This window comes from Polyergus mexicanus, unplaced genomic scaffold (assembly GCF_030449975.1).
Source record: "Polyergus mexicanus isolate NDT 795.1 unplaced genomic scaffold, iyPolMexi1.0 SCAF_25, whole genome shotgun sequence".
NCBI lineage: Eukaryota > Metazoa > Arthropoda > Insecta > Hymenoptera > Formicidae > Polyergus > Polyergus mexicanus.
Window position 1 is genome coordinate 1,058,186 of NW_027223345.1, and position 22,617 is coordinate 1,080,802.

The 22,617-nt window shown below is 38.1% G+C and overlaps 1 protein-coding gene across 2 annotated transcripts in view; it reads right to left on the reverse strand.

Moving 5' to 3' along the window:
- The window catches only part of LOC138943155 (neural cell adhesion molecule 2), a 34,202-nt gene extending 15,806 nt beyond the window's left edge, over nucleotides 1-18,396 (reverse strand). The window contains exon 1 of one of the 2 annotated variants that reach the window (XM_070313715.1): nucleotides 17,006-18,396. In XM_070313715.1, coding sequence (XP_070169816.1) covers nucleotides 17,006-17,087 — 82 coding nt within the window. In that variant the 5' untranslated portion in view covers nucleotides 17,088-18,396. Of the gene's footprint in view, nucleotides 1-14,570; nucleotides 15,133-17,005 lie in introns of those variants that run through there. The other variant, XM_070313716.1, reaches the window with a different exon arrangement.
- Between the last annotated feature and the right edge of the window lie 4,221 nt (nucleotides 18,397-22,617).

Sequence of the window (22,617 nt, forward strand, 5' to 3'; positions counted from 1 at the left end):
AGAGACATAGGCGGATGTACATACAGGGAAAACAGAGTAGGTAAACCAGAGTAGGTAAACCAGAGTCAGACCTGGTGGGAGAAAATTAGACGGAGGTAGATGAAACGATAGAAAGATAGAGGACATGTGGAAATAGAACGAATAGGCGCGTATCAGTAACGCGAGATAATCAATTTGTGGTAAATTATTTGACAAGTCCGGTGCGCGCGGATATGGCGAACACGGAAACCAATGGCGGTTTGTGTACCTTTAGCCACTAGCCTCGATATTTATCATGTGCTTGTTACAATAACGACGATGGTAACGAGAAAAGGCAACATGTGTGGTGTAAATGTGCGTGCGACAAAATTTGCTATATAATTGATACGTTGTCGGATATATGTGTGAAAATGACAAAGAAAGCTGGAGAACGCACGTTAGAATCGATCGATTTAATCGAAGGGATGAAGAGCGATTCGTGATACTGCATTTTGATAGCTCGATCGTGTTTGAAAGAGCGAGAAATTCTTGGAACTGGGGCACACGTTGACGTAATTTTCCCCTATCAGAATTCCTAGCGTTTTGTGACTTCGTGCAACACTTCAATAAAGTCCCGCCATGAGCCCACGTTTGTCGGCTAATAAAATCAAATTGCATCCGGCGAACGGAAAATCCGAACGCAAGTTGTTCCGGAATATCGTGCCTTCGTTATGCTACCGTTTGGTAAGTTTCGAGAATACGATCTGAAAAGGAAATGAAAATTTGTATTTTGTACATTTTCCTTCATTGAATCAGATGATTTTCTTTAATTCAAACGTGTGACGAAAAATAATTCACGTTTGTCAAAATATAACGAGATGGTATAATGTATTCCATTATTCTCATCCGCCACGACCCTAACCTAAAATGTTTAATCTCCGCACGCCGTTTGTGCTCAAAGTTGCTCCGTTATGACGCAATATTGAATTTTACGGTGAATCAAGTGCGCAACTTCTTTTCCTCCGCCTCACCAGGCCATACATAACGTGTACTGTAACGATGTGCATCACGTTTCCAACTTTAGTCCAAAGGACATATATATCTCTTTATATATTACACTTTAATATACGGCTAGTAATGTTTCGTATTGTGAGCACCGCAATTCTGTCGCCAAAGTAACAAAAAACATCGTGTTATAGAGATTCATGCTACTTGTGAAAAGAATAAGGTGCATTTTATTACCCTCCAAAGAATATGTTTTGCTAAGGAAGAGAAAAAAGTTTGTAACTACATCATAATTTTTTACATGAAAGTCACTCTTCCTTTACGCCCACTTGATCGAAGCACACACATTGTTTTGCTCGCAAATAGTCAAATGACTGTGATAATTAATTAAATATTAAATAACCATTGTCATATCAAGATTTTCTTCCACTATATACAATATATATCCATCATAATACTAAATTTAAATGAATCTTTGCGACGCAAATATATCTCGTAAAATCTCTATCGTGATTCTAAATAATTAATTCGGCCACATAATATATATTCCCTGAGAACGATATTTAAAGTTTGAGATAGCGATACCTTCGACAATATTCTTGGGCGATAACACAAATAGTCGAATCGACTGTGATAATTAATTAAATATTAAATAAGTATATCGTATCAAGATTTTCTTTCACTATATCATATTACTAAATTTAAATAAATCTTTGAGATGCAAATATATCTCGTAGAATCTCTATCAATTTTAAATAATTAATTCGACCATAATATCTTCCCTGAAAATGACATTTAAACATTGAGACAACGATACCTTCGTCGACATTTTTAGCCGACAATACTAAAAAAGAACGTTGTAAAAATGCACGTATGTCAATATAATATAACAGCTGAATGATATTGTATGTCCTGGATGTCCAGGACTTGTCTCATGAACCAATATCCAAATATTATGTTCTCTGGATTTACGATCAAGTATATGCTCGAGATATTGCATTTTTCCTTATATATAATATAAGGAAATAGTTAATAGTGTAACAAAAAAGAGACAGCGGATAAACGTGATAAAGGTGATAAGAAATGACTGACAGAGGCAGTTACCGATGTAAACAGAACAGAATATAGCAATGACAATCGTCAAATCAAGTACGATAAAGTGGATCATCGAGTAATTACGATAAATTATTGTGTATGATGAACGTGCGAAATTACTTGTGCGCACTTGTTGCGACACAAGACGCGACGATACATTTTGACGTTTTTACAAATCAAATTATAGTGCAGTAACTAACACACGTCACTGACATGCGCGTGTATCGTTAACGTGATGCTTCCACCGCGGAGGCAATTACATTTTGCTCGCTTCTGAAAATTTGGTGCGCCGACGTAATCCCTGAAATTACATGCCACGAAACGGTAGCGACGTTATCTTCGTTAAAAATAATCCATCGTATTGCACGTGGAAGGCTAGCACGATATACCGGACTCGAATTGTCAATTCCAGTCATACATGTTGCCTTTACATTCGACATTATACACAGCTGTTGCATACACTGAAGCTATGTTTGTCCAATGTGATAACCACGGAACCGTTGAAACAAAGTGTATATGTTTTATACACACTTGGATACGTATCACCTTTTCATTTATCTCGTGATGAAAAAATTGCAATTTTTGTTTAAGAACGAAAACTCGTTGTGCGTATAACGAATACAAAAATAAAATTTCTAATTTTTTATTGATAAAAATATGACCCGTGTACTGCATGTATGTATAAATTCAAATATATGTAAACATTTACTATTTTCTATGAAATATTGAACGTAAAATATATTTGCATTTACAATAATAACGTTGTAACGCGATTCCTCTTTATAGTGATAGTTGCAAAAAAAACGATATTTGCCCATCGTATGTTTGCATGCGTTTACATTCCAACATATTACGCTTGATGCATCAACACGTGTATAATCGACGAATCGAAAAAAAAACGAATAAAAGCAGAAGAAATGGAAACAAGAATAAATTGGTAAGACAGCATATCGCGAAGGATACAAGTGGAAATATGCAATGAGCAAGGCCGAAATGTTGAAAGCGACACGAGAGAGAAGCATCGAAAAACGAGCAGAGCAGATTATTATGGAAGGTAGCGTATGTATGAGAGACGGGAGAAAGAAGGAAGAAATAACTCCTCGAAGCAGGTGCGACAAAACCGGTCGCATCTTCACCGGCGCTGCGCTGTATTTACCCATACAGCACTAAAGCTTGCAACAACATTGCTGCAATATTGCAATATTGTAGCTTAATGTTGCAAAAATATTACAAAGACATTATTTTACAATATAACTTTAGTAATGTTACAGCAACATTCCAAAAATATTCCAAAGAAAGTATTCGATAATCGCTAGTTCATTCGTTTACCGCTATGCGGTGCATATTGCGCTATCTATTCCGCATTTAATTTTTAGTCACGATGATTATATAAAGTTTACAAAGAGCGACTAACAAGATTAAAGATATAATAACTATTTTTATTAGCTTAAATTGTATGATATAACCCCAACACAGGGGACTCAGACATTGGACTAAGAATTCTTTTAATAGTTTCCATTCTTATATAAAATCAAAAATTTGATAATAATTTTTTAACATGCAAAAGATACTTCAGATTTTAATAAATAAATTTTGAGATTATATGAAGACAAGAGAGATGTGAAAAAACTTGTATGCGTAAATCCACCACAATCTTTTTGCATATCTGAATATTTCGGATACAAAGAGATTGTGAATTTACAAAATTGCAAATTGAATTTTTTCTTATTTCTCTTAGATATTCTTTGTCACTGAAGGAAGTCGAATGTGTACCGAAAAATTTGCAATTTATAATTTCGTTATTATTATAATATAGAAAATCTATATACACACTAAATCCTGATTCTTATATGCCTAATTTCTTATTACTTTTTTCATATGTTAAAAATATTGTGTCGATAAATATACATAAAGCATTATTGCATATATATTATATTGCAATGTTGCTGCAATATTATATTGCAATATTTCTGTAGGCGGACATTTTACTGTTGCTGCAATATCATAACAACATTGCAGCAACATTTTGTAATGTTTCTGCAATGTTGCAATCTTGCAGAAAAATGTTGCTGCAATGTTGTTGCAATCTTGCGGTGCTGTATGGGTACTTGCCTTCAGATAAGCAATAACCTTTCCGTTTATCAGGTATTCGAGTTTCATTCGAGCACATTGGTATCTCTTTACGGAAGCAAAGAGACAAAAAAGGAATCCCCACTGAGCATCGGTCGCATCGTTGAAAATAAATTGGAAAGAATGTGTTGGTAACCGCAACGAAAATTCGCACGGTTATCGTGTAAAGGAAAAATGAATATCTCGTTTACGCAAATATACATTCAACTTTCCAACTACTAATCACCATTTTCAGCGATGTTAATGTTAATCGTAGTTTAATCGTCTTCCTTCCCTCCTTCCTTCCGTCTGTAATTAAATTAAAATTAAAGTTAACCGATGAAGCCGGCTAACGAAGTGACATATAGAATAGTATCTTGCTTGAAATAGTTCTACTCATATAGTCTCGAAATTAGGCTATTTCATGTAAGATTTTGTACGGAATAATATAAATTACATCTATCATCGAGGTTAAAGAACGAGGCAAAGAAAACCCAGCAAAACAAAGACGCCACTTCGTTGCATAATGGGGAGAGAATCAGATAGAAGCGAGCTCCTTCTTCCTCTCGCGAACAAAGAAGTTTGTCGCGAGGGAATGTAGCGGGTGTACAATTGTTTCGAACATATCCCTCGGATCTTAGCGATTCGGGCCGGCCGGAAAGGAATCGTGCTACTTTCGTAGGATCGATGCCGGCGACGCAGTGTTCCCCTTTCGTCCGAAACACTATGTTGGTGACCAAGAAGCGTATAAAGATACGGGCATTAGAAGGCGATCCGGATGGTTGACCGTCCGTTCGAATGAATCCAGATTCGCGGGATAAAATGGAAGAAAGCAAGGAGATTTGTGCGTCTCGCTTCCCTTGCCATCTCTCGCGGTCGCGCGTTCGCGAAATCGCACCGTCACTTTCCTTTACCATCTATCCCTCCCTTTCTCTTGTCTTCCCCTCTTTATCTTGTTTGCTATGCTCGCTTCTTCTTCCTCTTTCTTTTCTTTTCTCCTTTTCGTTACTCTCTCCGTCTAGATTTCTTTTCCAAGACAATCGGCGGACCGCGGACAATCGCGCGAACCAATCAGTTCCGCATTGAGTTCTGGGACTTTCTCCTTCCCGTCAGTCGCACCCTCGGATATGTGAAAAGAAGGCGAGATAGACGAAGAACAAAATAAAGAAATCCCAACGGGATTCTTTCGGACGGACCGGAAAGCGGCTTTTTCCGAGTTACGTTTGGTGTTTTGCGGAAAGGAACGGATCACGAAGAAGCGGAAGATGGGGAATGAGATGGGAGAATTAATAATAGACAACCGAGATCGCGTGGGAGTGCGAGTAACGACATACGAAGGACACGATCGTCGCTGAGAAGTTTTTCAACCGTAATTTCGCGTGACGATGATCGGATTAGCAGAGAAACGAGCGCCATTAGTCCGACAAAGAATTATCGAAGTCGGCAGCACGAGAGTCTTAACGTTCCTTTATGAAATATTTTTCATTGCGATCATGCGATTGTTTGTTTATTGGGTGGCGATCTACGTAGGACGATATTCCGCTCGTGAGAAACCCATTAGCCGCGTCGCGACCTTTGTCACGGACGAGAAAACGTAGGGAACACGATCTGTAATCTATGGATTATACGCGATTCAAATGAAATTGCTCTATATCTCCGATGAAACGGATCGCCAGCAATGGAAATGGTATCTTCTCTCGTACAGCGCACTGATCGCCTATTAACCTTCGCCAACGATTTTATTCAAACACCTGTTCGCCGATCTAGACGGCGTAATTAGATGAACGTGCGTTCAATGTGGTGATCAACGATTATTCGTATCATCGTCGAGACGAGTACGAGCGGAGAAAAAACACACGTCGATTTACAATCATTAGTTTAGGAAAATCAACCAGGTTGCGATCTTCCGCACGCTTTTTTCTCGAAGATCCGCAGAGATACCAGTCCGGTATCTGGTAATCAGTCCGAATCCGCGCTCTTACATGCGGATCTATCCACGTTTCCCTTCCTCCCATCTCTATCGCTTTTACCCGGAAAAAAGATAGAAAGAAAGATTTCTTCTCGACTAGAGCGACTTTATCGCTCGAGCGGCCGCGCGTTGGAATTCAGGAGCTCCCAAATAACTCGGGGCGAGATTATGATCAAAGAGGTTCTCCCCTGCGCGAGATCGTTTAAAGAACTTTCGGGCTCGGTGGGAGAGGAGTTTTACGGGAATTACGACTTAGCGCGCTTTGTAAGTAAGTAACGGTTCTTCGAGGTTGGGACGTAGAAGGGACGGGAATCGCGGAAATGTAATTTGCCGCCAACATTCGCAGGACTTAAGATCTCGCAGCTGCTCCCCCGACGAATTCGCGCCAACGATATCGCCTCGCTTACGAGGCTAACCCGTCGATAAATGCAAAGCAATAATGACGTCATGTGCACAAGGTGGACTCATAAGATCGAGAGCAGAACCTAACCTATCTTTCGTCGCTACTGCTTTGCTTTTTGTCGGAAACAACGTCGAAGCGCGCCACGCCCGCTTATTGCATATGCTCCTCTATTACGTCTCTCTGTCTCCTTCACGCGAAATCTCGCACGGTATATGTATATGTTTTTGTTAGGGACTTTCTTTTCTCTATTAGCTCTCTGTATATATTATACGCCTGCATGAGTCAAAATTGTGTTTGTACGCAGTGTGCGATTTAACTTTTAATTAGTTGACAGAGTATGCGTATAGATACTTTATCGCATCCGATGTATTCGCGAAATCTATTTTTTTAAATCCATATCGTATTCTATCGTTAAGCCAGACTGAAATTATGATTATGGTGTTCAGGAAAAAGGTTGTAAGTTTCGTAAGTAGAAGCTACAATACGGCTAAACATTTACAAGGATCGATTCACTTAATCAAAGAGGCTGCTATTTGGCGTACAGCCAAATAGAAAAGGCATGAAAGCCTCGACGTAACCCTCGACCCTAAACCTCGTCCAGAACATGGAGGAAGGAGAAGGAGCGAGACTTTAATAATTCATCAAGATTCCTATGTAAAATTAGCGCTGTTAGTATTGAATAAATTTCACCGACTGCGACGCGGCATTGTAACATCGCCATCGTTTTCTGCATTATTCTAATTAGCTATAGAATGTATACTCGGTACGTTCATAACGTAGCGTAAATAATTGAAAACGCGAAGAGCGAGGCGTTTTATGCAGATACTACGGGACGCGCCCGCACGACCGGCGCGATTATTTTCGACGATTAACGTAATCGACAAATACGTTGCATGTAATATTTAATACCAATAATGTCAAAATCATCGCTCGTATACCCAGTGCGAAAGGAGGTAAAGTCTCTCGCGCACATCGAGAGAGCGCGTAAATAAATGAAACGATTATTATTCCTCGCTCCCTCTCTTTGGGACCTACAAGCTTTCGCGCTCGTTATTATTACCGGAGAGATCCCGCTTAAAACAATGAAGATTGAGCGCGACAAATCGCTTGTTGTGCATGCAAATCTCCGCGCTCCGTTCATCGTTGAGCGATATTATAGATGGGCAAATAAATGATAAATAAAAAAATAAATCCGGCGTACGATATGTTGGATAATCAATAGTCGAAGAGGAAATGTCACGCGATGGGAAAGTCAATGGGCGCTATATTGCTTATATTGCACGGTTTTTATGTGTCTCGCGTTTCAACGGAAATATCGGCAACGAAATCTCATCGGAGGAATAAATAATCAACGCATCGGGGGAAAAACCTCGAAAGGTTGCATCTGTAACAATGTCAGAGCATTCTGTTTGCATCGAACATTCGCCGTTTGATTTATTATTGAAATCAAGCCGGTGAGTGACAGACACCGACACAGCGCGTATATATGTAACAAAAAGCAATATTGTTACGTATCTAAATGCAAATTTGTCTGCTTAGTTAAATTACTAATTGTAAGATACTCTTGGATGAACGCATTAAAATGCGCCTATATGATATCGCTCCCCAATGTGAATATCGTAAATACGGACTTGACATAAGATCTTATTTTGACGTAAAAATCGATAACATTAATTATATTTAATAATCATTAAATTACAAAAAAAGCTTCATAATTTTCTAATTAGAAAAACCAGTAGAGGGTAAATATATCTCTAAAAATTAAGTTCCTTACATTTCGTATTGATTTTCTTCAACGAGTAACTCTATCGCCAGGAAAGGGCCAAAGCGGCAAAGTAGCGCATTAGTCACTGCTCGTTGAGGTTCGCGAAAAATTTTCGTCGACAGGTTCCCCGCCGCTAACAGGAAGTTTTGACCGATCTAGCTAGCTAGCCGACCAACGAACCAACCAACCAACCGGCTACGGTCGTTCGTTAGCCCGCCAGGACTTTGAAATACCGCGGTTTCCTGTTTTTCTCGCGCTACACATATCGCTCGGCCGCGCCGACTTATTTCGCGTACCAACCGAACATTGTACACCGCATCACTGTGGAAATAGTTTCCGCGGTCTTTCTCCTCTCCTTTCTCGTTTTTATTCCTTTTTTTTTTTTATTCTCTTTTTCCTCCCCGTACAACATCCTTCCCCAACCATACGACTTTCGCCTTTCGCTTTTCAAGGCCGGATATCTTTCTCTTACGACCGGGTTAGGTCATCCAGCAGCCTCGTGCTCGTTCCCTCTTTCTCGTTTTCCCATCGCCGCTAGCTTTCCCTTTCTTTTCCGGCGCTACCGACACAAGCCGCTGCGGAGCCGCCGTTTACGTGAACATCCTCGATAATAAATCCCGTCGAGTGATTTACGAAGTATTTCCCTCATCTCTCTCTCTCGCGAGTACCCGCGAACTGCCTTCGGGACGCCGTACAGCTTGAAAATTAATAACGCTGACGGTGAAATAGGCGCTTTAACGAGGCTTTTATAATCCCGCGATTGCGAAATTAAATGTCGCGATTTCGACGATATATAGTTAATAGTTCGTCAATTATTTTACATGTCGAACCTTGTGTTTCTTCATCCCTCCTAAAATTTCGAAACACATGTATTTGCAGCCAAGAATACCACTGCGCATTTTAAATTATTGACATTAACAATTGGCATAAAGTGATATCAATCTGTATATATATAGAACTATATTATCGTTATGATATCTAATAATTTTAATAATTAATATAATATATCGTCGATCTAAAAAAAAAAGAGAAATCTTTTAAGAGAATATCATTTTATCAGATATACAAAATTTGTGAGACTAAAATGCAAAGAGCGGAAGGACCTTCTCTGATAGAAAATTACTCATCAAGCGCAAAATACGATTTAATTATCGTTATTGACATATCCGGATGACATCGTAGAAGAAAATAGAAACAATGAGAGGGGTTAATATCATGCATACGCTTTTTGTTAAATGTCGTTACAAAATGCAAGCAGTAATATGCGAGGCGGAAAATGACGTCGTCTGGCTTTTACGAGCCGGATGCGAGAAAATCGTGATATCAAGGAAGATGACATGATCCTGCATTACAAATAGAAGCCGTTCCGACATTGGTGCGCAAGAGACATAAGCGCAATGGCACGGAAACGAGAAGCTGCAACACGCGACGCGCGGACCTTCGATGCGGCAAAACTCGTTCAACGATAGAACTTTCGATGGCCAGAACTTTTATTAAAAATTGCCACCGTACATTTTGCAACGTCTCTATATAATATCGATATCGAAATAATCTCTCATAAGCCTTCTATTTTCGCAAGCCTAAATTATTGGATTTCTTTTACGAGCTTTATATACTCGTGCTTTTCTTTCTCCGATTATATTAGGTGTACAACTTTACTTTCGCCGTTTTCCTATAGATGGCGGTAAGTAGTGGTCGAAATAAATAGATCATAGATGTCACGCAATAAACTTGGGCATCTGTCAACATAACCCCATAGAAACATTAGTCGATTTGTGTCTGCATCATAAAGTTATTCTCGATTGAAAATGTCAGTTTACGAGCCAAATTCTCGTCATTTGCGGAAGATTTTAATTTTCTGCTTCAATATGAAGAAATCTGCGGCTGAGGCTCATCGAATGCTCTCAAATATTGTACTTATGGTGAAGCCGCTATTAGTGAAAGAACGTGTCGTGAGTGGTTTCAACGCTTCAAGAACGGTGATTTTCACGTCGAAGATCGGCATAGAGGTGGAAGAAAGAAGGTTTTCGAAGAATTGGAGGCATTACTTAATGAAGACTCGAGTCAAAGTCAAAAAGAATTGGCACGATCATTGGGAGTGACTCAACAAGCAATAACTAGTTTTTTACAATAAAACCTCGAATTTCGGAAAAAAAACGGCGGAAGCAAAGTTATACACCTAATAATAAAAATATTTATTGCAGTAGAGAAATAATTTTATCTTGCGTCATGATTCCTACATTGAAAGAGATTAATAAAAAAAGCTAATTTAAAGTTTAAATGTCAAGACGCTTACGTACTGTAAATATTAAATTTGAAACAATCAATTGTTCCTTCTAATCTTTATTTTAATAATATTTTTATTTATTTAAAGAGCGCATAATTTATTATGATATCTCGATTCTTTAATATTCAAGTAATTCGATTATAGAATAAATCTTACAAGACAATTTTTATTCGCAAAAATGTAGCTCGCTTTTAATCACATTTAATTCAAAAACTACCTCCAACATTTCAACACATATTTTCTCTCAGAGAAAATTGACTCTAAATTTTGCAAAGAATTTTTAATTGAATTTTATCGGTTACATCGCAGAACGACTTTTGTATAAGCGTGACAAAAGAATCGGCGATGACGCTTTAAATAACTCTGATATCCTTCTTAACTTGTATCAATATAAAGCGCACAATTATTATGTAACGCCGTATATATATGTATACTTTACTCTGTGCCATGCAATTCGTAAAATCACAGGCACTAAAATCGCGCTCCAAACAAGAAATGAAAAAAAAAAAAAAACAGAGAAGAGAGGGGCAGAACAATACGGCATAGTAAAAATACGCCTCTCTCGATCGGCGTCACGTTCTAACTGCAATCGCGCCGCGGCTTCCCCGAATAGGGCGAACGTGTGCGCCGCCGGGTGTATACATGCAAACCCGGGCAAGGCGTCGTCGTTGCGCCCGGATGCACTACCCATGCGAAGCTTCCGGTTATCTGGAGTCACCGATCGTTACCATGCATTTCGCAGCGGACGTTGAAGCCCATTTTTTTTTCGTCTTTCTTCCCTCTCTCTCCCTCTCTCTCTCCCTCTCCCTCTCTCTCTCTCTCTCTCTCTCTCTCTCTCTCTCTCTCTCTCTTTGTATCTCTTCCCATCTCTCTTCCCCGTAACCCGCGGCGACACGGACGTGGATGACATCCCGACAGAGAGACGACCGACTGCGCTTTCTCGATTCCCATGGCGCTCTCGTTCTCTTTACGCAATCGCCGCCGGCAGTAATTGCAGTTTCCTTTTATTTCGAGTCCGCGCGCAACATCCGCGGAATACTACCGCTTTTTATCCGTGCTTTATAAACTTTCCTTCCTCCCTCCCTCCCCTCTCGCCTGCCCCCACCCCCACCGCCCTTTTCCCTCCCTCTCTTCTTATAGCCCGATATGAAGCTCGAGCCGGTGATTGGGTTGCGGCGCAAACCTCGGCAAAAGAATTTTAAGTTTCCATCCATCCAAGTTGCACTTTCGCAGAATTTCAATATCTTCGCCCGTAATGGACCGTTACTCTGCACGCATATTACGTTCCATTACGAGCACGCGGTTTACCGCGGGAAGAGATTTATAAGCGGATTCGACGCGTCGAATCGCGATTGTAAATACCCATACAGCACAGAACATTGCAATTACATTGCAGTAATATTACAATCTTGCAAGTTGCAATGTAATATTGTTGAAACATTATTGGAACATATAATTGTAATATTTTATGTGAATGTTACAGCAATATTTCAAAAACATTACAAAAAACAGTTTTCGGTAATCGCTAGTTTGTTTCTTTACCGCTACGCGGCGCGCGTTATCTATCCCGCATTTAAGTTTCAGTCACGATGATTACATAAAACATAAAGCTTGCAAAGAGCGGCTAATAAGATTAAAGATATAACTATTTTTATCAGTTTAATTTATCCGACACAATCCCAACACAGGGAATTCAGATATTGAACTGATTGTTCAGTAATCGGATACATAAATATCCAAAAAAGTTAAAATTATTCGTTAATTGTCTACTTAAGATGTAAAATAGAGTTTAATATCTATATAAGTAAACTTTTAACTTTTATGAATGAAATTATATATTTAATCATTACTATTTTCTTAAACTTGTAAATTATTTATAAAATAGCGATGTTAACTAGATAACAGGAAATTGTTAAATAGTTTCCTATATAAAACCAAAAATTTGATAATAATTTTTTAATATGCACGATATTTCAGATTTTAATAAATAAACTTCGAGAATATATAAAAACATCCAAGAGAGAAAAAACTCGTAATTGCGTAAATTCACAATCTTTTTTTCTTATTTCTCTTGCATGTCTTTATATATTTTCAAAGTTTATCTATCAAATTTAAAGCGTTCTGCATATTTGTAGCAACGCATTTCAATATTACAAATACATTGCACCGTAACATTACTGTAATATTACATTGTAATATTTCTAAGGGCGGACATCTCAAAGTTGCCGCAGACTTGCAGTAACATTGCAGAAACATTTCGCAATTTCCATGCAATATTACAATGTTTCAATGCAAGGTCTATGCAACGTTTCTGCAATCTTTCGGTGCTGTATGGGTATCGATGGCGCTTAAGAACCACTGTTCGCTACGAATTTTCGAACATACCGTATACTCTTATTTTAAACGATTATCTCGAAAAATCATACATATGTGTTTCTCAATAACATATGAAAGATAAATTGCAAATTTATCGGGGAACATATTTAGAAATGAAGAGACGAGTCGAAGTGAAAATCGTGTGGACGTCGTATTTTTTAACAATCGCCTGCCATCAAAATTTATCAACGTCGGTTAAGTTATTGCCCGGCGATTCCAGTAATTCATGAAAAAAAAAAACTTCTCATAAAGGGATCTTACGGAAGATTCATTTCGCTTCATTCGATGCGCGCATGCATGGTAGCGAATCTACTTGCGTGTCGACATGATACATGATATAGTTTTCACATCTTTACGAATACCGATTCGCTTTTATAACCATAACGTATGAAACAAACGAAAAATTAATAACTTAACGATTTAATCGAACTCGATGATACGAGCCTTTAGGTACAGATGAATATTTGTGCTATAAAGCACTTACTCATTATACATATTTTTCTAAGATAACGAGCCAAGATTTACCTTTTATCTATATATTTTAATATATCATTCCATTTATGAGATATTTTATCTAGAATGATCAAAATTATCAAAGATAATTGCGTTGGCGACGTTATTTTCGAGAATTTTCAGATTCCTTTGATGTGTAAAAAAAACTTGTTTTAGATATATCTGTTTTAATACTTACATTGAGACACTTTCAATTATATTAATCCAATCTTTTGCTACTCATTAAGCAACGCAATACGTACGTGTATACACGTGATAGTTACACGTGTAATTTAGAGTTCGCGTACTTTCATAATTTATATTACTGTCGGCAATATAAAGTGTAAAGTCACCTGCTATGATACGGCAAACGATTGTACAATATATACATGAATGGCGTGTGTTTGATGCCTCCGATCGTAATCTATCCCGTTTAACGATCGAATAAAAATTTAATGCTTTACGTACCATGACAATTGTAAGTAGATGAGATAACGTTACTTTACGAATGTTCTATAGCAATTATGTTAATTTTACAATTGTCCTACTTTATGATATAATCGACGTTTAAACCATGACAAGGACGTTACGATATATGCGACGACCATATGACAAACGTATCGGGATCGAACAGAGGAAGCTAAGTCATCATTAAGAATTCATTCGGTTGTATCATCTTTCATTTCTGTCTGTTTATTTATTTATCCAACAGGTAGCTTGGTAAATGACCGATTTAAATGAAACTTTGAAATATATATGAGTGACATTTTTAAAGATATATGATAATAAGATGTTGTCTTACTGCATGATGCGGATGAAAAGATTTTAAAAAATTTGAGAAATATAAATGCAAAAGCTGGCGCACTACGGTAGAAATGAATTGACGAGAATCTCGGTACATAGAACTGTATAAAACAATCAAAGTCATGAATTTTATAACTCTGCACGAGATACGCGTTTCAATGTTTTATGAATTGTAGATTATTTTTTTTTTTTTTTTTGTATTTCTGAGCTTTTTGTTTCACAGAGCGTGCGCTCTCACACAAATTCTTCGACGCGAGATATTGTTGCGATACGCATATATAAAATAATTTCATTTCTCACTGTATACCATGTGTCTTTTCCTACGTAGAGTCGCGTTGTCTGCCTTCCTCTTCGTCTCCCCTTGCATTCAATTCCGGACGGAACAACAAATTTCCGAGCATAGCGCCCAAATTTTCAACATACACGGCATTACACATCTGTGTGCGCGCGTTACACGCGAAGGGGGAGGGTAGGAAATGTCCATCGCGCTAGTTCCTGATATACACGGAAATTCGTGTGCAGCGACAGGGGTGGGGGGGGGAGGGAGAGAGAGGGAAGAGGGAGGAGAAGGGCGATAGGGAAGGGTGCATATACAGCGGCTTTGATTTTCAGCCCACGATACTACGCTACTGCCAATTATTCGGCGTACACTACACGTTGGCCCATTGTGAATCTGTCGAGAGACGACGGTCGATTACTGCATCCGAAGTGGAGCCGTTATGTCAATTTGCATAATGCATCGATTAAATAAACGGGTTGCGCGCGGTCCTGTCCGATGTCGTAGAGCACGATGGTGTGGCGGTGGGTCGCGTCCGCGCCTCCGTCCGCAAAACAACTATTGACAGGTCGGCGAATTCTCCGCGCCGTTCACGTGCCGCGCGTACGTCAAAATTAATGCACGCCCGCGCCCTCCCCCGCCCCTTTTCTCACTCACACTCTCGCCCTTCTTTTTTCCGACCGCGCTTCTCCGCACGATACGCACTGTAACGATTATGCGATTGTCGCCAATGTCACATACACGGTGTGACGGTCGCGCGCCGACTCTTGCCCTTTGCGATTAATTAGGGATGTAACCCGCGTCGCGCCTGAAATTTCTCTGCGTATCCTTTTATGCGCGCGCTATAAATCAGAATGCGTGATCTGTCGGCCATTTCGCGCATCGATCCGTATAACGCCGAAATACACGAATTACAGCGAATAAATTCCCGTCTTGCTCGATTTAGTTTCGCGTTTAATGCGCTATTTGTTCAAGCCGCTGTTGCATGATAATTGCGGCACGACCCGGCGACATGTTCCGTCGATGCAATAATTCCAGACGACATTGGCAAACCGTCGCAAATTGTACAATTATTGTACGCCTATTTTATTGACATGTACGCGCGGTGAATGCATACATAGTCCATATATATTCCGAGAAATCTATAGAAAAATAATGAAGCAATATTTTTCTCTATGTCAAATATAAAGATAATATTTTTCTTGAGCGAAAAAGTTCAATAATTAAAATTTTATATAACTTAAAAACATTGCATCCAGAAGTAAATAAATTAGAAACAGTAATTTATTTTTTTCATCTTCAGTTAACCGACAATGAGTAATTAATTGCTATTTCTTGTCTATTTTTCATTTAAAACATTATTTAAAATTTTAATACGAAATATTATTGCAATACTTTTTTAAATAGATACGCAGTCACGAAACAATCGCTGCAACTAACTTTGTTAATTAATTTAATTATTGCCGTTTGTTCGAGCGCTTGTAGTACTGTCAATGTTCCGTGTGCTCTGGCTACTGGATATAATTGACAGTGATAAAGAGAAAGTGTTTTATCTGCCTTGCAATTGTGTGCGTCCTATAACAGCATTTATTTCAATATATTCTCGTGCTATCTTCGATAGCTTTAATTTCGGCGTTACATGGAACATTTAATCAAACCATAATTAATAAAGTTTACATATATTATATATGTATATATATATATTTTTTTTTTAAGTACTTATAATATCAAAAATCTTTTAAATTTTCTCAATAAGGGTCCAATTTGCCATCAAGTGATCTTATTCATCGACAATTTTCTTGAATTAATAGAATTAATTAATAAATTTTACTCTCTGTCACTAAATATTTAAACAATTTGAAATATTCAAATTAAAAACTCAACGCTATTTCTTTAAGAAACGTTTGATTGTAAAACTTTTCAAAAACAGTTTGTCCAAAATCAAAGTCAGCTGTTACAAATAAAAGCCGACGTTAATATTTCGCGGTGGAAGAGATGAATCGTCATTCGTGGAACTGCACCATTATATCACCTGGCATATCTACTGGTTCATTACTCTACGTTGCGTAATGCGTTAAAAATCGATGCAAGCATCGATATAAACGATCCTAATGCGAGCGCATAAATATTTTCACTATGTTGAAAGCAAGGAAAATATTGCAAGCGCAGACATTTTTCTCTCTGTTGCCTCCGAAGAGCAACGTAGATACTTAGCCTTAAACGTACCGATAAGGGAACTTTGGAGAAACATAAACTAAAAGAAGAAACCTTGTAGCACAAGAATAAAAGTATCTTTTCCCCGATCCGAACCAATTATTTGTTTCCCCATTAGTGGACGCAAACGAACCGTCGAAGTAAACTTCTCCGCCCTTTTCTCCGCTCCCTCCTCTTTCTCTCCTTTCGCAATTACATATTATTCTTTATTCCTTTCTACAAGGAAACCTCCAAGTTTTTCATTCACTTACGTGGCTCGTCGACGTCGCCGAGCAGAACTTCCGCTACGACGAATCGGGCCAGCAAGCTCATCAGCAGAAGCATCCTCTTCATTGTAAGCGAAATGAATCCTTGCTCTTGCAGCCCCTTCGTGCAGATATCGTCCTCCTTGAATCCCGTTCTTAAGTGCCCCAACGCGGCTTGATAAGTTTCAATAAGACGAATCCTTGGAGAGATTCGTCAGGTCGCACAGAATGTCGATTTTAACAGACGCATTTCGTTCTGAGACGTGGAAGACATGGATCCGCCATCATCGATCTGATCTAGTTCTCCGAGCGGTCGATTTTCACGAGAAACGATCTCCGATAAAACGTCCGATATACACTTTTAACGATAAGTAGCGATGAAGATGAGAATACGACCTGACTGTGCTTTGAGAGAAGGCTTAAGTGCAGTTCACGGAGCACGCAAAGTATCTACCTATCTACGTTGAGGTTAGACTCTCGACGTAAAACTGAGGATTATATAAGTAAGTCGCGTAAAACTCCTTAAAGGCTCCGCGCGATTACGCGCGTTATTTATGTACGAAGACTTCAACGTCGTCTCTAATGGGGTTACTCGATCGAATAATTGTACATACTCCGCATACGTACACAGTCTATTGGCGTTCACTTCGTACATCGTTAAGTCTCACACGCGCGAACGACCCGTTCTCCTCCTTCGTCATCGTCCCACAATGATGACGTAATGATGTTTTCGAGAAACGTGGGACGGAAAAATCGATAAGTGTTAGATAGACTTCGTTTACTCTATCGCGCGATAACATCGAGTGTTAAAAGATGCCGTTAGGTGTTATCGCTTAATTTTTTCTGTCATGCATCTTTCATCCCCCGGAAAATTCACACAGTTTTTAAATATTATAAGGACGCGCGAGGGTATTCTGATAATAAAAAAATTTTCATAGAAAACGTCAAAGCGTTCGCCTCTCTAATTATTCGTCCCGATCGGGTAGATTTATTAATCCGAGATTTCAGGTACAAATGAAGATTATCGATCGTCCCAGAGACGGAATCATTTATCGCCGTCAGTCACGAAAATATATCTTGTTTCTTTGAGAAAGTGCTTCTTTTTGCCGCGTCATTCCGCGTTACCAGATCACACTTTGATCAGTAGCCGACAGTGTGAAACTCGTGCCAAGTTTCTTTCGGAATGCGTATAGCATGGGGATGGTACGTCTCGTCGCTGTCGAGAGACTCACTCACACGAATACACTTGTCACTTGCAGATCCCGATGTAGTCGATCGTCCGGGGATCGTTAGGGGACCAACGATCGGATCCGATCAGAGTGATGGCTCTCGGTAATGATGTCCAACCGATCTTTCAAGATACGCGAACCCCTGCCAGAGGTGGAAAGCGCGTTCACTGCTGCGTTGCGGCAGGCCTACTGACGGGGCCGATCGTGCTTTCGGCTTGCCTCGGCGCGACTCGTGCGAGTCCGTCACCCTCCGGCGCGGCGGCCGCTTAAAGCGCCCGCCGATCACTTTTCGTCCCCGTCATTCCCGCGCCCGGCTATGTCCTACTCTATACTACTACATCGCCCGCACCCCCGGCGCTCAGCGGAATCGGCGAACGTTAGAAAACGACCGTTCTGTCGCTGAAAACGCTGAGACCGCGAACAATACAGAACAAAGAAACGCGAGGCGTTTTAGCTTGCGTAGCTCGACCACGTGAGAAAAAGAAAAAATTATTCCCGACTTCTCGTCTGCTAGCGCGATCAGTAAATGAAGATCTATATAATATATGATTATGTAAAAAAAAGACAGTAATATTAATTTTTCTTGATATAACTTGGATGTGTTTCTTTCTTCTTTTTTCTATCAATATCCAGAGTTGTAAATCAATGTCGTCTCTAAAATGTGATATATGATTAATTTCTGACTGCAAGGAGAGTATGTGAACAATTTTTTTTTTTTTTTTTTTTGCTACTTCACGTTAAAGGAAAAGTTCTTGCGAGACACATGTAGATATTTATATATATTGTATGAAATGCAAAAGCCATTTTAAAAGCATTTTGTGAAGTTTCTTGTGTTTCATATGAAATAGCATGAATTGTTAGTACCATCAAAATGACGCAGTTCTCTTATGTCTGATCAAACATATCCATAACTACTTTGCGGCTCATCGTCTCTATTTCCGTCACGTCTCTCCTTGCTTTTTCTTTCTGTCTCCCTTTCTCTTTTTCTCTTTCTTCTTCGATCAACTAAAACTATACGACACAAATTTCAAAGAAAAAAATATTAAAAGAAAATACTAAAAAGAAATGCGTTTACCCATACAATTCTACATTTGCTATACTCACAAATTCCTATGGCAATTAATTAATTAAAAAATCAAAGTATATATGATATAACATAAAACATACATATTTTATATATATATATATATACATTCTTGTTTTTCAATTTTCCTAACAATTAATCCTTCATATCCACGCATCCCGACATACCACGCATAGCTTTTTACATGCGCTTTGTGTTGCAACGAAATACAACAATTCAAGAAAAATGACAACTGCCAATGCATAAAGGCGCGATTATTAAAAGCTAAAAATTGAATTACAGAACAAGCCGGATTTAATTCGCGCACCCCACGGGCAGTGAAAGTGATTTACGTGTACGTTGGGTAACCAAAAAAAAAAAAAAATCACACATGTATACACGCTAGAAACGCATTCCATCGACATGGACATTTCAAATTCGAGAATATAACTGGAAAAATATAAAATGTTAACTTCCCGTCAGCTGTCTCTCTTTCAGCTTTATTTAAAAATTTCACAAAATAGATATTACATGGAAGACAATTCTAAAATGTTTCAACTTTTAAGAAAGAAACTTTTAAGAAAGGCTTTGCAGTGAAATTTCTCAAGATGTATCTTTTCCGATAATAATCCTATGTAATTTTGCAACTCGGCACATTATTATTTATATAATCAATCTCGTACATTACTTATACGAGATACCTATCGAATAAACGCGCTAGCATCGTATTTATTACAATTATGATGTATTTACTAAAAGCGCAGGTGCGCAATAAGTTACATTAGACGAAAGTTTAATGCTTCCGCAACAAGTTTCTAGAGGATCACATTGTAGAGAGATGATATTCGAAGAGATATTACACTTACTCGAATGAGAAATACCAGAATGTCATCTTAATATTACAATAAAAAATTGACATTTATCTCATACACGTATATAACTTTCGATAAAATATGCACGATTAAAAGCGGTTCAAAATTAGTATTATAAATTAAATTTATAAAATGTTATCTAATAGATATATTTCTGTATTATTGATCAATCTTGACTGATTTTTGTAAATTCCAGATATGTGCTGTTATAGAGCGGGGCATATCATCTAGAAATGATCCGGTTCGCGTGTTTATAATCAATTTTCTTGCATATCTCTATTTTCTAATTTTTTAATATTCACACGATATCCAATCTTAGCCTTGTATGTTTCAAAACAAACATTTAAAACCATTTTATTCTTTGAATACTGAGCGTTATGACAACGCTACTATTTAAACGTTATGATGTTATATTTGTATAGCTTTCATATATTCATACTCTCTTTATACTTGCGATATACAAATATTAAATTTCTTGAAAGTCTCGAAAGAGAGTCTCCTCTAACTTATATATGTATATAAAAATGAAATGCATAATTGTTTCGAACGAAAAATATCTTGAGACGAAACAGAGAATTTTGCGATATATTTATTAATGCAATTTCTTAAGCTATCTCCGAATAGCAGATAGTGCATCAGATTCATTAACTTAATACCGTTTTTTTTTTTTTTAAATTAGATCATGAATATAATATCATGATCATTATCAAATGTCCGAAATGCATGAAGAACCGCGGTATCTCTCCGATTATGTTTCTAATCATAGTTTTCAAATCAAAATGGAAGAGCTTACGATCTAATTTATAAAATTGTTCTCCTCTTTTCATCTCAATGTGGCGGAAGCGCACAATTAGATCACGTTGATGGTAAATTTAAACGCCAGATCTCGATACTCGACGATCCCGTCTTTGAGCACTATCTCGTTCGGATACCTCCCGAAGTGCTCGGAACAGTTCAGCAACAAGTGAAACATGTCCTTCAACTTCCCGGACGTGAAGATGGGCGAGAACCGCGTTCTTAATGGTCGCCATCTAACAGAGTCAATCTTGAAGAGGTGCAATGGACAGGGCTTCGCCCTATAAATTATGCATTAGTGTATCAGAAAACGAGAATTACGTTAGAAAGTTTCTTCTCAAAGTTTCCGTGTGATCAACGCCTGTCCGGAAACTTATACGCCAATCCAACTTCATGTTAGAGAAGAAGAAGGAGAGATAAGTAAAGATAGGCAGAGAGAGAGAGAGAGAGAGAGAGAGAGAGACATTTCCCCTTTTTAATTTTTTAAGATACAATTATTATGATTAGTACGTTCTAGCATAAAGAAGAAAGCAAATTAAAAATAATTATTTTTAATAATAAATCTGAGCTATATTTTTATGGAATTTCATTACATTTTACTTGATTTTATTTTATTTTTAATGCTTTGTTATTAAATAATTTCCATAAATAAAAGTTATTTCAAAATAAATGTACTGTGAATATATATCTTGACACAGCGCTTTATGAAAAACAGCAATATTTTTTAATTGTAATTAATTAAATATTATCCGTCTATTTATTACAATATTCTACTAATCGCAAAATAAAAGTTTGTCTTTTTATAATTTTCCAATTATCGCTTATCCTTACGCGAATGTCAGCGACTGAAATAAAAATATTGCTTTATAAAATCATATTTCTTTATTATATAACGTGAAAAGATTATGCAATATCTTACCGCGATCAATCAATTCCGTGACTGTATCAACAATATTATAGTATAACACTCTATAAAACGCAAAACATAGGTCAAGATGGAAAATTTTGAAATAACGAAACATATATATACGCATAATTCATAAATCGAATGTGAATAATTTATTTATTCATTTTGGAAAAAAAATATATATTACAATGTCTTCTGCGAGATCGTCGATGCGTCCATGCTGCGTTAATAAAAAATGTTCGCCCGTTTTTTCTCCCTCTCTCTTTCTTCTTTCTCTTCCGCGACGTATCTCTCTATCGGCATTTTACGAGTTTATTTCAATTCTGTGCGGTAGATACACATATTAAATGGATTTCGAAAATTCATTTACCGTTTGATCTAGCCGCGCATTTCAATTATATGTTTACTCTTTGTCGACAGCATTCGCCTTCCTATTGAACCCCGCGCGCACATTCGACGAACCTGGTAAAGTCGTGGGAACGGATGCGGTACGCAATACAATTGAATTAATCTCGATCGAACAACGCGACCTCCGAAATGAAACAGGAAATCACGTTATCGCACGTGGCAGTGCGCACAAGCGTGTGCCGCGAAACAAGCGGCTCTCATTAGTTGTTATTGTTCGATCGTGATTAGCAACAAAACCGTTGTTGCTGAATATGGGGCGTTATCGCAATTATATTGCCTACAAAATCATCGTAATCATTCGGATCGTGCAATAGGAGAGCACGGGAACAAATGAGGTTAGTTGA